Source organism: Lagopus muta, chromosome 11 (genome assembly GCF_023343835.1).
Source record: "Lagopus muta isolate bLagMut1 chromosome 11, bLagMut1 primary, whole genome shotgun sequence".
Lineage (NCBI taxonomy): Eukaryota > Metazoa > Chordata > Aves > Galliformes > Phasianidae > Lagopus > Lagopus muta.
Window position 1 is genome coordinate 8,480,640 of NC_064443.1, and position 17,147 is coordinate 8,497,786.

The 17,147-nt window shown below is 40.7% G+C and overlaps 3 protein-coding genes across 8 annotated transcripts in view; 1 reads left to right on the top strand and 2 right to left on the bottom strand.

Moving 5' to 3' along the window:
• Positions 1–5,924, bottom strand: part of ARHGEF3 (Rho guanine nucleotide exchange factor 3) — a 114,272-nt gene extending 108,348 nt beyond the window's left edge. The window contains exon 1 of one of the 2 annotated variants that reach the window (XM_048957273.1): positions 5,798–5,924. In XM_048957273.1, coding sequence (XP_048813230.1) covers positions 5,798–5,832 — 35 coding nt within the window. In that variant the 5' untranslated portion in view covers positions 5,833–5,924. The remainder of the gene's footprint in view (positions 1–5,797) is intronic. The other variant, XM_048957274.1, reaches the window with a different exon arrangement.
• The window catches only part of LOC125698633 (sarcolemma associated protein), a 403,851-nt gene that overhangs the window by 95,752 nt on the left and 290,952 nt on the right, over positions 1–17,147 (top strand). The gene's annotated exons all lie outside the window — the stretch shown is intronic.
• Positions 10,186–17,147, bottom strand: part of IL17RD (interleukin 17 receptor D) — a 58,825-nt gene continuing 51,863 nt past the window's right edge. For 3 of the 5 annotated variants that reach the window (XM_048957261.1, XM_048957262.1, XM_048957265.1), the window contains 2 exons: positions 15,203–16,142; positions 10,186–13,283 (listed from right to left, as the gene is read on the bottom strand). In XM_048957261.1, coding sequence (XP_048813218.1) covers positions 13,168–13,283; positions 15,203–16,142 — 1,056 coding nt within the window. In that variant the 3' untranslated portion in view covers positions 10,186–13,167. The remainder of the gene's footprint in view (positions 13,284–15,202; positions 16,143–17,147) is intronic. The other 2 variants (XM_048957266.1, XM_048957263.1) reach the window with 2 other exon arrangements.

Sequence of the window (17,147 nt, forward strand, 5' to 3'; positions counted from 1 at the left end):
TGTGGTGGAAGTAGCTCAGAGAACTGCACGCACTGCACGTAACTCTTCAGTCTTGGTGGTTCCATTAAAACCCTCCAAATGATGGAGAAGTTCTAACATAATGTAACTCTTCCCTGACTTGCAGCAAGCACTGAGTCTGGCTCCCTCCCCACATACCCACACTTGCTATAGGCAGGCAGACATTCTATTCAGTCTTACATAAAAGATAGCATTTACTTTTGAAACAGCAAGTCTCGGCACAAAGTCGACTGAAAGCTACAAAACAACAATAATATACAACAAACACAAACTCACACCAGGCTGAAGCCAGAACACAGATACAGACAGCGTTCTATGCTGCAGAAATAAAACCTACTGCGAGGTGCTGTTCCCAACAGGACCAGTCCTTTATTCTACCAAGGTTTCATTCTTTCCTCCCTCAAAAAAGCCAAAAGGAAAGAAAGATGTTTACAACTCATCTCAGATCACCTTCAAAGAAACTGCATGGAGAAGTTTACCGTCATTGAAAAGAGAATGTTGCTGCAACACAGATGTCTCTCAGAACTGTTAAAATATACTGATATATAGAGACACCAACACCAGGAAAACCAGGATCAGGTATGTGCACACAATGCTGGATTCCCAAAATAGGAACACAGATTTTCCTGAGCTGGTTACTGCTGTGAAAAATAAGTTATGGAAGAACTCAGGCTGCTGGTTTAATTAATTCTGCATAGCAGCAGATTTTGCTAACAGTGTCTATCAGTAGGGAAAAAAAAGAAGAGCAAGGACTCACCCCATTCTCTCTGACCTGCAAAGCCATCAGGAGCTGGACTCTGAGCAACTTTAACAGCGTGGGGGCAAAGAGGGAACTCTGGGCAGCTTTGCTGTCACTTTATGGATGGCAATTGAAAGTTGTACCAATAAAGAAAAGGAATTCTTCAATATTTCAGTGCTCAGTGTCTTTGTAATCCACAACTAAACCTCTCATACCTGCTCACATAAAAACTCCAACATAAAGAAATTCCAAAGATTGGAACAGAACATTTTCAACAGAAGGTTTAAAATGCAGAAGGTGCACACAGAATTACAAACCATACAAGCACTAAGGTTGGAAAGACCACTCAGACCATCTGGTCCGACCACCGACCCACCACAAACATACCACACTCAGCGCTGCATCCTTCTGAGAAGAAACTTTTCTTAACATTGTTTTGCAGAATTCACAGAGCACAAAGTGCTGCATTCTAGTGAACAGAGATCAAAGAATTTCATGTCACTGCTGTTACAAATGTCATAGTGAAGAAAGCTTGCTTCTCTACAGACCAAAAGATCCAGTTCCTAACACTTCAAGCACCGGGCTTCAGCACCAGGCACTGAACAAAACAATCTATCCATTCCATCAACGAGCAAGAAGAATCCCCCACCACTATTTCTCTGCCCTTTTCCCCTTCCCAAGTTTTTTGTTTTTTTTTTATCTCCCTCTTTCCCCTTTCCAAGTTTGTTTTTTTCTTTTATTTCTTGTCAACAAAGCAAACAAAGCACAACATCGTCATTCTGCTGCAGATTTATTGTCAGCCTGTTCACAAAGAAAAAAGAGGCAAAAACTTGCACTGATTTGGTTCATATATTACTATTCCAAATGTGAATCCAACTGCTTTCATGCTAAACTTTCTGCTCTGTGTTTTGCATTTGACACTATGCAGCAAAACAATGTTGAAAAGCTCTTTCCAAAGATTAGCAGTATTTATGTTCCCAATTCAGTGACTCATGCAGCAAGCGATTCCTGAGATGAATTTAACTCTATCCACCTCAAATGTCTGAATTTGAGAGCAAACACAAAGTGCTTATGCAGAAGACACAACAATGGCAAAGATTTTATCTATGACAATTATTTTATCTATTTATTTTTTTTAATCTGTGGACAAGCTATTCCCAGAAATCACTATGTGATGTTCCTGTAAAGAATACTACACATTACAAAGCTATACAGACAGCAAAATAAATAGCGTATTTAGCTATAAACAAAGCTAAATAAATTTAAGGGACAATTTATTAAACAAAAAGAAGAGAAATTTCCTGAAGCTTGCATTGAAGGAAAGTATTTTTTCCCCATAGGAACAGCAGACTGAGACAAAAAGAAAGAACACATTCAGTGTGCAGTGGCCCAGCGTCAAAGCAGCGCAACTGCTGCCACATGTTTTCATGTTCTTCACTTCCTTTCAAAATATTACAGCCTCTCACAATAAAACGGTCTGTTCTCATTTTTTATTTTTGTTTAATTGAGAATAAAAGCTGAGTGAAACAGGATCAGAGTTGATATGAGCACAACTTCTTCTCCCTTTAATCACACTGATCGTTTCCAGGGAACAGTAATGTGTTTAAATTTCATCTGCCTGGAAGGGCATCAGGTCTTCTCCCTAACATTAAAACTATCATCCTGTCAGCCTATCCTACTGTCTTAATAATCATGGTTGTCCAGTTCAAGATTGCTGCACAGTTCCATGTCACTGAAGTTTGTCAAGTTGCTTTTTTTTTATTATTATTATTTTTTTACTATTTAGTAAATTTATTCACATCAGGCAAAAGCTGTACTGCACTAAAATTACTTTTTCAGCCTTTAGTGTTTTTTACCCATGTTGCTAAGCATGCTTCATACTCAAAGCTACATAGGAGAGCTTGCAAGATTATCTTTCCACATAGTAATCTACTTGCTTGAGGGGATTTGTTCTAGGTTATTAATTATGTATCTGTGGAGCATCAACAAGAAGCTAACTTTGATAGCAACTATTAATGTAGGCAAAATATTTCTAGGCTTAGACTCAGATAAGATCTTTGCTATCCACAGTGCAATACCAGGTTCAGGATGCACCCAGCAAAGGCTGATGGCTCTCAGTGCTGGGCTGTGGGCAATACACACGTGCCTCTCACCTCTCCCAGCTACAGGGCAGGATCCTTCAATTAAGGCCATGCACAAGCAGAAGCTGCCAGTCACCCTTAATGCATGCAGTGCCCAAACAATTGGCCTTTGTCATCTTCAGAACAAAGGTGACAGTCAAGACAGAACCTTCTGGGACAATACTAACTGGACACATTGAAATAGTTGAAACAAAAGCAGTAGAATTCTGATACGCTAGAGATAGACACAACAGGCGTGCTCTTCTCCGAGTTATTTTTTTTCTCCTGAAAATTTATTGTAGGCAAATGCTGAAGTGTTAAAAGTAAATAGATGTACAAGTAGAATGCCTGAGAGATGAGACCAGCACAGCAGCTGCTCTTGGTTCTGCTGAAACCACTCAAATCCTGATAGAGACTGACAGCTTTCCAAGTTTCTGCAAGCTTTGGTGCTACAAAAGCCAGCAAACCTTTGTGAAGGCAAGTTGTACCACATACTGATTTCACCTGCAGAGCTACAAAGGTACAGCATGGCTGTGAGGACAATTAATCCCATGTAAAAAGGAGAATCAATAACAGCACAGGGAACCTTTCTATGTATGTAAAGTTTCTATTTATATTTGTAACAGCTGGATGTGAAAAGCAAAAGCCAGCCTTTCAATGGAAAGAACATGAAGCTTGTTACTCAGTTTAATAATTCAGGAGGAGATGGCTGGATGTCACTACAGGCCATGCCTTCAAGGGCCTCCTTCAGCAGCAGCCTGTATGAAGCACAAACCACTTCCAGGTAACTCAGCCCTACTTGCAGTGCACTCGCTGAGGTTTGGAAGCCCTAGGCTACCCATCACACATGTGATCAGGAAGAACTAAATAAACCTGCATGAAGTGGTGTTTAGATGATAACAGCCCAACTCACCAGCACACCAACTGCTGCAGTGTTCCCAGCTGGGTTCAGCACAGGATTCAGCACCTGCAACTCAAATGCTGTTTGCATTTCCAGTATATCACTTCATGTTGTTCACAGCTGTCAGTGCTTACAGTTCCACAGTGTATCACCCCATGTTCAGCCCTGGTTGACACTAGATGGGAAAACACTTGGCGTTTGTTTTTACATCCTCTCTGTTACATTCAGGCCATCACAACTCCGTGCTACATAGCTATTTAGTTCAGAATTCCAGCTATTACGTTTTATTTTTTTAAGTGCACTACTACAGTATTGGACCACAGACCACTGCAGTATACTTAGCAAGTCCTTGATTTTCCAGTCACACACATGACGACATTACAACAGCTCTCCATGCTCTGACAGGCTTGCAGGCCGCAGCCATTGTTTCATTCCTGACACCACAAACAGCAGAAATCCACAGCAGCCCTTACAGCTCGAGAGGTAGCACTGACTGAAGAACCAAAGTGCTTTGTAGGACCTGGATAGATGGAGATCACCTTTTTCCAGCCAGTAAGCACAGATGCAAACATCAGACTGTCAACACTTCTCTATGTGCAGTAAATTCAAGTACTTTTGCCTGTTTTAACCTCTTTTTCCAACACAGTTCTGCTCTGAATTTTCCAAACTGTTAAGGACCAGAACAACTCCTCAAACTACAGAAGCTATCTGCCACACTTCAGTGAGCTTTCAATGTTTATATCCTCAATTAATAAGTAACTAAATAAATAAAATGAAGAGACTGATATAACAAACAGAAATAAATTTGACAAGTCAACAGCATTCAACACCCCGAGTCCTGCAGCCCCCCGTTACTCACACCTGTAACTTCAAAGGGAACAAAGTGGCAGATCTGAAGATATTTCTCAATTTGCATATGGCCTTTTCCTGAGCGCGAGATGTCAGAACGACGCACGCACACAAAGCGCTCTGCATGGATTCCAAATGCATCTATTACAGATTCCTCCACACAACGCTCGTGTTTCTTCAGAGGAATTGCTCAAAAACTTACAATACCAACAGTGTGCAAATACAACCCTAGCGTACCCATAATTTAAGAGGTCAGTTGGCTTAAATATCAGAAGACAAAGATCTAACGTGGGGAAAAAAAGCTCCTGTATCAATACTGAGAATACAGAGTTCAAACAAACGAAGTGAGCGGCAGCAGGTAGCACTCACTGGTGTCAGCTCGTGCACAGCCAGACAAAGCAGACTTGTTGAAGGACAGGCGCTACGACGCCGGCCGCTGCCCGCCCCGCACCACGCGCGTCCCCGCAGCTCGGGGCGGCGCCGGAACGGCCACGGTGCCCGGGGGCAGGCAGGGCAGGGCAGGGCAAGGCGCGGGGGTCACGAGCCCGGACACCCTGCGCAGCGGAACGTGCGGCTCTGACGGGAAACTAAAAAGAGAGTTCTGTTCGGAACAATAAAGCGTTTCGTTTGGTAGAATCGGGTAATGAATACCGACTGAAAGCGCGCCAGGCGGATTTATAAACATTTCAGAAAGTCAACGCCAAGACGGGCCAAGCACAGTGACAGAGCACGGCACGGCGCGCGCTCCCCACAGCGGTTCCACGCGCCGCTCGCCTCCCCGCTCCGAAAGCTGCCGCACCGCTATGGACATTTGAACTCCGGCCGCTTCCTAACCCTGCGGCTCCTCCTACGCCAAACGCGAGTTCTGCGCGGACACACGGCACCAGCCCGGCGACCGGCCGCGTTAGCAGAGCTCTGGCACGGCGCAGACAGATCCTCCGAGCGCCGAAGGGCGAAGGAACGTCCTCTGCCCGTTGACAAGTGTAGCACGCAGCACCAGACCGCACGGCCGCCGCGCGCAGCCTCACCGCGCCTTCACACACGCGGCCCCGCACCGCCGCCCACCCCTCCCGCCTCGGCGGGAGACGGACCTCCCCCCCCCCACGAAGCACGACGCAGCCGCTGAGGGCAGCCCCCGGGTGCCATTCCCGCTCCGCAAGGGCACCTTACCGAGCACCCTCCGGCTCTTCCCCGGCTCCCGGCATGCGGCCCACGGAGCTGACAGCCCGGCCGGGTCTCGGTGCCAAGTCGGGCCGCGGCCGGCGGCGCGAGGATCGGGCGGGGCTGTCAGGGCGGCGCGGGGAGGAGACACGCGGGCCGCTCCGCCCACCGCCCCCAGAGCCCGCCCCGCTCCGCCGCCCCGCTCCGCCCCGCAGCGCTGCTCCCCACCTCCTCGCGGGGCTGACGGCAGGAGAGCCGCTGCCGGTAGGGCGACAGCCCGGGGGAAACTCGCGGGCGCTAACGGGGACGCGTGCTGCGGCAGAAAGAGTCACGGCATCCATGAGGTTGGATCACCAAGATCATCCAGTCCAGCCCGCCAGTACTGCCTGCTGTGCCACATCTGCAGGGCGCCCGAACACCTCCGGGGACGGTGACACCGTCACGACTGGGCAGCTGTGCCCATAAAGCACCAAGACGTGCTGGAAACGGTGTTTGTCGTACGCTGGCAAACCTACATTCAGTAACAAGTCTATGGACGCTACTTCAGTGCAGCAACAATCACCGAATGCGAACGCAAATGAAATAAAGATGCTCCGTCTTCTTCAACAGCGGAACTGCCAACACAAAGCAGCCGATGGGAAAGGAATGATGGACAAAAAATAGCTAACCGCCTTCTGCAGCCCAGAAGCACCAGAAATATGTTACAATAGAATAACTTAATCTTCCAGTTGTTTCAGAGAGCTGAGTCTAAGAAGGCAGAATGGACATCAGACCTAGTTTATTTTTAAGTAAATGTCTTCAATTCCATTTGATTTCTTCAGATTGGGATACTAACCTGAACTCCACTTCAAAACAGTGTGAGAATACTCAGGAATCAAAGTTCACATGTAAAGAAGTTGGTACTTATGGTGCTCTGAAACACTCTTTTTAAACTACAGGCAATTCAGCTGGAAATCAGCCACCCAGATCCCACAGTATTCTTAAACAAAACATTACTCTGGCATATATTTTGGTACTAAGCACAGTCTGTTCTGTTACTCAGCTTTTTGAAATAAAGACTGGTACATCTACTAAAAAAATGACCAAACTTAATTTCTCCTTTAGATTTAACTGAAGTACAGTTGGTACAGCCACTATGAGATAAGCTACACACAGTTCACCCATTGGCTTAGCCTATAAGAGCACTGTGTGTCAGGCCTACACCCATTTTCTGTTCTTTTCCATGGTACCAGAAGCCAGTTAAAAGTAATTGTTCACTGCAATTTCTTTTTTTCCATCATTCCTAAAGCAGCAATCCACATAAACTAATCAGGTGTGTGAGGACTTTAGCACTTATCTGGCCCTGTGGCAAAGTTACCCATACAGGGAATTGCAGTTCTATGAGCAAAATCTGCCTCACAACAAGATGAACATAATTGGCAGAATGCAGCAACCTCTGGGGCTGCTTAGGTCTGGTTGTCTGTGGTGGATTCCTGAAACCTCAGATCTTCATCACAACAGCCGCCAGGAGAACTAGAGAGCAACCATCCTGCTCCCTGCTCCCGGGTGCCACCAACGTGCCTGCCCAAAGGCAGCACTGCGACAGGCAGCACGTGTCTGTCCACCTCTCATTCAGGACTTAGCAAGGCTGTGAAGGAGAGCAACATTTGGTATTCATTATCAGGAAATGGGAAGAGATACTCTGTTTAGAGACCACTCTTCTGTCTGTGCCCTCGACATTTCTACTTACACAATGAATGATTAGCTAATGTAAATTATATAATGTAGCTGATCTCATCCAAATCAGCTGACAATGCTGTCCAGGGAGATATAATGCTTTTTTGCTTGTTAGTAGTAATTTGTAATTCCTGTTTTTGAAGATGATTAACTCTATGACACAATATGCAGTTGCCTTTTAGCCTTTTTAGAGTATAAAACTGTATTTACTAAGCAAAATACTGTGTTAAATGAATTGTTACTTCAGTCCGAAAGCTTGTCCTAAAATACAGCAACATTTAAGAGTTATACTTTAAAAAGATAATAACAATCTTTGTTATTAAAGAAGCCAACTTATGGTGAGGGCAGCAGTTTTCAAATACACACATTTCCCAGGCATAAAGACAGCCTAAGCAGAGGGTCAAGTTCAGCAGTGAGAATCCTGCCTTGTTTTCCTGATCCCCATAACTATTATTCTCACTCCACCCTCAGTGGCTGTGCGTCGTCCAACTGCTATCCTGCAGAGATGGTGGTTTCCTTCCTAACACCAAAGTCACACCTTGGCATATTTGCAAAAGCTACAGCAGAGCAGGCAGTTTCCTTTCTGCTGATGAATAACAACTTTTACGGGAACGTTCTCCACAGCAGACATTTGAAGACAAGCAGGTTTAACACTATTCTCACTTCTAATTGTTCTGAAATTGGTATGATGTAACTGACAGCAATGAACTCACTCCTTTCATCAAAATGATAAAGGAATGATTCTTGCAAACCAGGCTCATATCAGGCAAAAGTTTATCTGGAAGTGGGGCTTGAAATAGGCCCCTGTCGAGTTGTGTATGGTCACAAGGCTGCCCTAACTCGCCCTTCGGTCCCCTACTGCAGAGGAAATAAAATCCATGGCTTACATCCACCCCACGCCTGTCTCCTCCTCCTGCAGTTCTTCCTGCACTTCTGCTGCGCTTTGCCTGTCACAGAACTTGGCTGGGGTGTAAAACAGTGCCCAGGTGACTGTTCTACCACGTGGATTGTTGCAAAATGGCAAAAGCTGCTATCTCTAATGAAACATGCTGGCTGCCTACAGGCTGTTGAAAGAAGCACCATTATGGCTCAAGACTAAGATACAAATCCCTTGTTCTATCCTCATCTGACATCAGCCTCACCTCTGCTCTGAAGCAGATCCATTTCCTATCTAGTTCCTATCAATTTCTCCTGTAAAATGAGGATAATAACACTTGTTTATGTCATTTGTGTGTCTAGTTGTGCTCTTGTGAGTTAAAAAATCTTGTGAAACGCCAAACAACTCTGACGCATCTCACTCACATTGCCAGTTTCTGGTTTCATAATCAGCCCCACTGAAACTGGCTGAATCACCTGAGAAATACAGCACTGCTAAAAAGGGGTGCAGACAGAGCAGTTATAAAGGACTTAGAAAATGCTACTGAAAAAGATGCTTATATTGTGATTACTGTTCAGCAAGTTGCACTGTGCGTTACTGTCACCAGGCAGCATTGAGCTGCAGTGAAACACAGCCTCAAAGACTGCTTTTGTGCAGTACAGGATACACACTGAACTGGTCTCCAAGACTCTCTGAATAATCATTTTCTATGCATATTAGTTAGAATACATTCTCTAACAAATTACGATTACTGACAGTCAAATATTTTTTGGTTGAGTAAAATCTCATCATAAAGTGCTGTCTATACAGTTAAATGCAAGTTCAATGTTGATTTGCAGACAAATGATAGTACAGAATTTGCACGGGGAGAGCTCATGTCTTCTACCATTTACAACTAAGTGACTCCGCAGGTGTGTATTTCCCCCATGGAGAAGAAATGTCAATTATATAATTATTGTGCAATAAATTCACCTGCCTCATGTAATCAACAAGACTGCCTCTCTTAAACTGACTTTTTTTTTTTTTTAGTGACTAAATAGTTAGAATTCCAGGTAAATCAGCAGCCCAACAGAACAACATTCCACATGCTCACTCTTGCTGGTTCAACCCTCCACACGTTGCCAAACCTACAGCAGTCCGCAAAGAAAGGTAGTTGGACATCTGTGATAAATCACTCTTGAATGTTGTGGCTCCACATGCACTAAGAAATGAAGTCTTCACATTAATTGATGAAGAAAATTCTCCAGATGTTATTCTTCTTGCACTCCTGTTTATAATAAACTATTATATACACATAATATAAACTATCATATCTGATTTTATACATATATAAAATGTCTTTTTCAGCATCTCTCATTTTCACTTCAACATTCCCAAATGTCTGCCTTGAAGTGAAATACCCAAATCTCAAACAACTGTGCCTCCAGCACTGAGGTAGACATGGGCAAGCATTTCATTGCCTGGTCTTCTAGTTAATGTTTGATAGTGAGGAAAGAACATTGCCTTCTCCTTGATTTTTGAGAGCAATATGGCCAATTCCTGCTATTCCTATGGACTGCTACAAACACAAGTCCTTGCCAACAGTGCACCTGCCCATGAAAGTGAACCTCACAGGCAAGTCAGACTTCATTAAATCAGAAAAAAAAGTAAAATTGTATCCTGCTGTAAAAGATAGAATCTGACAATTTTTCTGGTTTTTATGAGTCTGGGAAACAGCAACAGATAATGATAGCAAGTAAAATAAGATAATTTATTGCAGAATGAGAGAAAAAATCCTTTCACTGATCTACAGTGCAGCCTTTAACTTCTGACCTTTTAGAAGTAATTCAGGTCTGATCATTTATAGTTCAAATAAACATATTGTGTGCAATGCACGTTTTATTGCTATAGCTCAAATGCAAAGTTCTCAGGTAGTTTGTTTTTTTCTGGGGGGGAGGAGGAGAGGGGAACACTTGAGCATCAAGTCACCACAGTATTTAAATGTAAGATAAGGAAAAATAAGAGCTTACTTTCAAAGGTTTTTTTTTGAGATGTGCAATCCACATGCACACCCCATATCGATCCATGACTTTTCACATCCTCAAACTAGAATAATTTTGGCCAGCAGTTCCCAAACATCAGAAAAACATTCTGAGGTTACTCATACTTTAAACCAAAGGTCTAAAAACTGTAGCAGCACCTCCTTTCCATTTTCTTTCAAACACAAAATGCCTTGTGTATAGGACTCTGAGCACAGCACACAAATAGGACTGCAGAACATCCTTCTAGGTAATACACCTGGGAGAAGTGCAGTTCAGGTAAGTAACTTGAAACTCTCTCCTGAATTATAAATGTACTTAATGACACTTCAGAACGTCTCTGATTTATGTAGCGATAAGAGCAGAATTCAGAACTGGGAGACAGAGGCACAGAGAAGATGGCAGGTATAAAAAATTTAACTTGTAAAGTCAAAATATAAACCAATTCAACACAGCTACTGTACATGCAAACTAAGCACCAAGTATGGAATTCAATTCCTCAACAATAACAGTTTCATAGACTCATTACCGACTTTTCTTGTCTTTAAGTTTGATTGTACCAGAACGAGCCTGTTACAAAAGCCTTCATTTACCTGAGCAACACAAGGAACACAAGTGGTTTTAAGACTTTTCCTTGAGAATACAGTCTGGAGGATCCATTGAGTGGAATGCTGAATTTCATTCAGATTAAAATATATATATATATAATAAAGGCATATAAATCTTAGATAATTATTGCATCTTCATTGACAAAATGCACCCAAAGCAGTTCATTATAGCTACACAGTTTGTGTGGACAGATTTCAGTTGACATGTAAGTATGTAATGCTAGGCAAACTTCCATGAGGATACATAGAAAATAATTTTATAAAATCATATTAAGGCAGTTTTATTTTAAAAAAGTCAGACCCAGTCTTTCCAATACAGAACTTTCAGACAAGTACAGCTTCTTACAGTTGCACGACTATATTAAACACACATCAAAATATCAGCTCCATTTCTAGATGTGGAGTGTGAACAGTGGTTCAAGTCTGTTTGTGTGGTGAGCATAATTGCATAAATTGGACACCTGCATAACTGGATAACACAACTGGACCCCAGCTTAGTCTTTCTATACTACTAAGAAAAGCCAAATGAAACCAACTGAACAAAAATGTTTTATTCTGATATTTCACTTCTAACTTAAAGTACCATAAAACTTTCTGCAAAAAAAAAAAATTCTGCAAATATCAGCTGCATTCTATTTTCAGCAGTTGTTGTGTTTATGTACTGGTACAATTTTGGCAATGATACCAACATATTGAACATACAGCTATTCCTTGAACCTTTGGCTTTCCAATGTTTTTTCCACCTTTCCAAAAAATGTATTTAAAAACATTTGATGTCCACACACTGTCGTCTAGTAGTAATTAAGGGGATCCTTTCATCATTAACATTATTTAGAGCAACTAATGCTTGAAAATAGTAGTAAGCTAACCTCTAATATATGTATTTACATATTTGTTTTTAAAATACTTTTTACAAGGATTTTAGCTGTTACATTCTTTGGAGGAAAAATGGAGAACTTTTGCAAACTCAATACCATTTCCTTCTACTATGTCAATATACAGGATATTTTTTCTGATTTTATGAATTACTGTGGCTTTAAAAAAAATTATGCCTAAATTAGATCAAGAATCATATCACTTTCTTCAATTCTGTGTGCGTGTGTGGATATACTTTAAAGTGTGGGTTTGTACTATTACACATTTTCCATTAAGTACACTTTCTTTTTTCCAAGGTCATGCAATATACGGTTTCCACTTCATGCTACAAAGGAATGAAAGAATTGTTTGTTTGTTTTTTCCTCCACCTATGAAAGATTTGATTGGCATCCACACAGACCTTTATAATTACAAAACAATTATGATTTGTAGGAATTTTGAAGAAATCAAAGTAAAAACATTAAAAACAACTGCTTTTCAAAACTGAGCTTTCTTAGACCTTAAAATGAAAACTTAATTCCTTTAAGTAACACATAATTTAACAGAACCACAGAATCTTCCATTTAGCCTAGCATAAAATAACAGTATGAGTACTAGGACTTTCTCTGGAGGAAAGTGGCATTACCTTCATCTTCCAGTTGCTAACAAATTGCCTCTTATGATTGTAGCTTTGGTATTTCTATGCACAGCAGCTCTTCAGCACACAACTTCTGCAATCTTTCTGCCTGTATTTTATCAATCCAATCACTTCCTCTAGTAAAACTAGCAAAAAAAATGCACTAAATCAAGAACTTGCATGGTTAGATTTTGTGAAGGAAGAATTTCTTGATCTCACTTTTTTTTAATCTTCCTTCTTAAAAATATCCTGCTCTCATTCACTACAACACTCCTGTCATCAGACGTGTCAGCTTTCGACATTATGGGCTGAGAATACAAAATATACTGAACTCACTATTCCAAACAATTTCACATCCAGCTACAAGATTATGGCTAGTAAGTAAGGTCACTTTTTATTATGACATCTATAAACAGTATAACATCAAGAAATTTAAATTAGTAATAGGAATAACACTGAAATGTTTCTCATCTATTCCTCCATGTTGCATTTCTCAAATCATGAAAGCCTATAGGATCAAATTTACTGGCCATAAAAATCCCTTAGGAATAACAGGTCGTCTTCAGGGAGCATTTGTTCCTTCAAGTAAATTTAGTGCTGGAATAGTGTTGTGGTTAAAGCACAGAGGCTGCTGATAAAGTGGCAATGCATAACAATGTACTGATGTATTACAAAGGAGCAATTGCCTGCAGATCATCAGTATGGATATGGCAATGAAGTTCTGCTTTACATATTCCAGGCACTAAGAACTTTGTGGAAGTGATTACAGGAGGTTCTTCTTCCCCTATTTAAAAAGAAAAAAAAAAAAAGAAAAAAAAAGTGGCTCATTACTCCAAATACTGACCTTGTATTTGTCCAATGTTTTAGAAACAGTGCAAAGAAAGCTTATAAAGACCATCTGGATCACAATGCCTCTCTGAACTACTGTGCTCAGTAATTCCTTATCTAAAGAATTAATAGTACTTTTCTCCCCAGCAGGGCTTCGTGGAGAAGCAGAGCAGTTCACTCACACTGTGACAAAACAATGGATAAAAAACAGGTAGCCAGAACAGAAATAGCACTGTGAATTCAAAGTCATAATCTGAACTAGTCCAACCATCAGAACATGAATATGAGCAATACAATTCTATTTACTCCTCTTATTACTATGCACATAAATATTACTGCTATAAATATTTTGTATGTCTGTGACAGTAAAAAGATGTAAAGAGTTGCAATCTATTTAATAGGTAGGTGGCACTCAGTTCTAGACAGTTCTGAATTAAGACCACTGTTTGGGAGGGGAAGTGTGAGTGAGAGTCACAGTGGTATTTTTGGGCAGTAATTTGGGTTTCCCTGGCTGTTGCAGCATCAAAATTAAGATTCATCCCTATCAGGTAGTGCTATAACATTCAACATCTGCAGCCAAAAGATGCAGACAAGTATGTATGTGACTTGAGATTTAATTACTGAGAAGACTGCCTCCTTCTTTCAGAGACCACTTGGCAGCTGAGATACTCAGCTGAGAGTGCTGTGGTGGAGGGGAATGCTGGTAAGGCAGTCACACAGAGAAGCATTAATCTACCTTCACAGATGTTTTGTCTGTAAATTTTCCCACAAATATGTGAGGAAAAAAAGCTGACTTACAAGATGGCAGGAAATTAAAAGAATATAGTATGAATTTTGAAAAAATAACTTGGTATTTATGTCTTATACAATTAAATCAATAAATCTGTATTTTTATGAAAGCACAGAAAGCTTTCAATTTCTTGCTGTTCTTGTTGCTGTTTTTTCCCAACAGTATATATATAGCCTACAGATATAGATGCTGTATCCATCAATGAATATCTACATGTTTCCTCCCTAACAAAATTATGGCATCGATGGCTTGTGAATTATAGGGATAATGAAAAGAATGCATTTAGGCAAGACAAAAGTCTACCAGGTTAGCTCATTGCCAACACTCACTCAAGAAAGCAGAACAGATTATCAGCATCAAAATGCAATATTCACCTGCTGCAGTTGCATAAGAAGACTCAAATATTCTCGTCCTATAAATGCAATTGCTGGAACATTTCATACTGATGCAGTCGTGGTGTCAATTCAGTGTGTTCAAACTGGCATTGTGAGATCAGCTTTTTACATGGCCTGTGGCAATATTTATTCCATCTAACTGTAGGCAATTACATCTTTGTATCTTTTTGAGAGTTTCCTGAGCACTTAAATTCCTCCAGTGAAACCCTTTAGTTCATTCCTCTCAGCTTCATATCCAGTGAGCCTAATGCAAATCTGAAGCTTGAGTTAATCACAGTACAGAGCACATTCCTGTAGGTTCTGGTATGTATTTAGAGCAAAATAAAACATCAGTTTAGATGTACAGCCTTTCTTTAAGTCAGCTTCACCACAGTACCCTCCTGATTAAACCACACAGCTGTCAGCTTAGCATGCCAGTTGCCAAGGAGCCTCTGGAAGAAAGATACAATCTTTCTGGTAATTAGGTCAATTAATGAAAAGTGGCTCACTAATATGATCTTTATGAGATCTTACTCAGGTAAGGATCCCCTCCCCACCATAAGATTAATTTTCCTGAAGTTACTTAGAACCTGTCTTTTTTGATCACCTGCACGTAATACTTACCTTCCTCTGCTGCTATGTTTCCTTGCATAGTATCTTTAGTATTTTAAGATGCTTGAATATATTTTTTAAAACACCATGGTATCTTACCTAAACCTGATGATGAAGAAACACTTCCTGTGATGGAAGATGTTTCAGTTTGATCTGTCAGTAGTCCTTCCATTAAAGGCAAAGATAACTCAGATGAAGGAACGGATGAATCATAGATTCCAGAATCCCGAGGCATATCTTTAAGATTGGAAGCTTTAACAGCATGTAGCAATGGTCGAAGAACAGAGCTGCCACCACCCTGAATGTCCTGAGTTTCTATGTCTTCTCCAAGATTTAAGTGCTGAATTATACAATGAGAGTCTGAACTTCCAGCTGAAATAATATTTACATCTGTTTTCAGGTAAAAATCTTCATCCGCCGCCTGTTTATTCACTAAGTCATTTAAAACCAAGCCTGAGTCAAATTTTTCCATGACAGGCTCGGAGTAATGTAGAGGATGTGGAAAGAAGGGAATAAATTGTTTCTCAAACCAGTCTGGTTCCTGATCAATGAACTGATGCATATTACAAATGGCAACATAAAGAGACCTACCAGATTTGCTCCTGAAATAATTCCTTTTACTAACATTAGCGGGAAACACCTCTGAATCCTGCACACTAAGGTCTCTGGAATGTAAATGGGAATAAAGCTGAGGCAGATTGTCCATGAGTTTATATTTTGTACTTAGATCTAGAATACCAGGAATGTCTCCCTCGCAGGAGTAATCAAAGTAGACTGCAATGAACTTGCAGAGGTCACTTGAATTCTGCTTTGCTTGACGAAGCTTCTCTGCAACAGTCAACACAGCAAATAGGAAGAGTTCTCCTTTCCCTGTGTCTTTGGTTACTCCTCTGTGTTTCCAATTCTTTTTTTCAACAAAGTATTTCATTCCCTTGGAGCACACGATGATGATAAACTGAGACTCATTTATTTTTTTAATGAGCCATTCTTTCTGACTTTCTTTACAAATTTTCATATCCTCCCACAAATCTAGAGCCACCTGAAAAAGAAAAAGAAAATTCCGCTTGATATTTTTATTACATATTTCTAATAAAGTCTAAATAATGTATTGTATTTATCCCACGATTGAGAATTAGAAGTTTGTCCCTGACACAAATGCAAGCTGTTTTAAAAGAGAAAGAAGCAATAATTAACATAGCCTTTCAGTAATTATTCACCACTCTAAACATTGCCTGTGGCCTGAATATTTCACTGGGCTAAGGAAATCAGTGAGCTGCTAAGGTTAAAAAAAAAAAAAAATCATAATAGACACCATTAGTGTTTATTGTTTTATTAAAAACCAAAACCACTTACTCCTTCCTCAAGCATTTTTTTAAATTGAGAAATAACTATTTTTCCTCTGCTATCTTACCTACATCAGAATATAAAACTTTGCCACATCATAAGACAGGGTAAACAGATGCCCTGAACAGAAAGACTCATGAAGACTGCTACCATACAGTCATCTACAGGAAGAAAGTCACCTGACAGCTGCTCAGGAGATGCTCTGATAAAGGCACAATGCAGTTTTGCTTTTGCATTTCTCTTTATTTCTGTTCTTCAGGAAAATGTCTGATCTTCCATCTGTGATAAAGGATTTTTAGTATTGTCCTGTCATTATTTCAAAGGGGTCTCAAATGCCATTTGTTTTGTTCCTTATGAGACAACATTCGAGCTTCACTTAAAAGAAAACTGTTCTGCTACTCACTGAGCAATAGTGTTGTAATTAAACCCCACAAAGATTATTTCTAAACATAGGTGCTATTTTATTTGTATAATTTACAAATCTGAAATGATGCCTGATGTTGTATGTTACAGGGTACAGTTATAGTGGCAACAGCTCAACTCCATGCTATTCTAAAGAGGTATGGTGTATCAGCACTAAACACTAATCTAAAATGTACTAATCTCAAAAGGGGATTCCAGTTTGTTATTTACAGAGCGTGATCCAAACCATTTTCAGCATATGAATGAAGGTCGAGGCATCGATTACTTTCATGTGCTT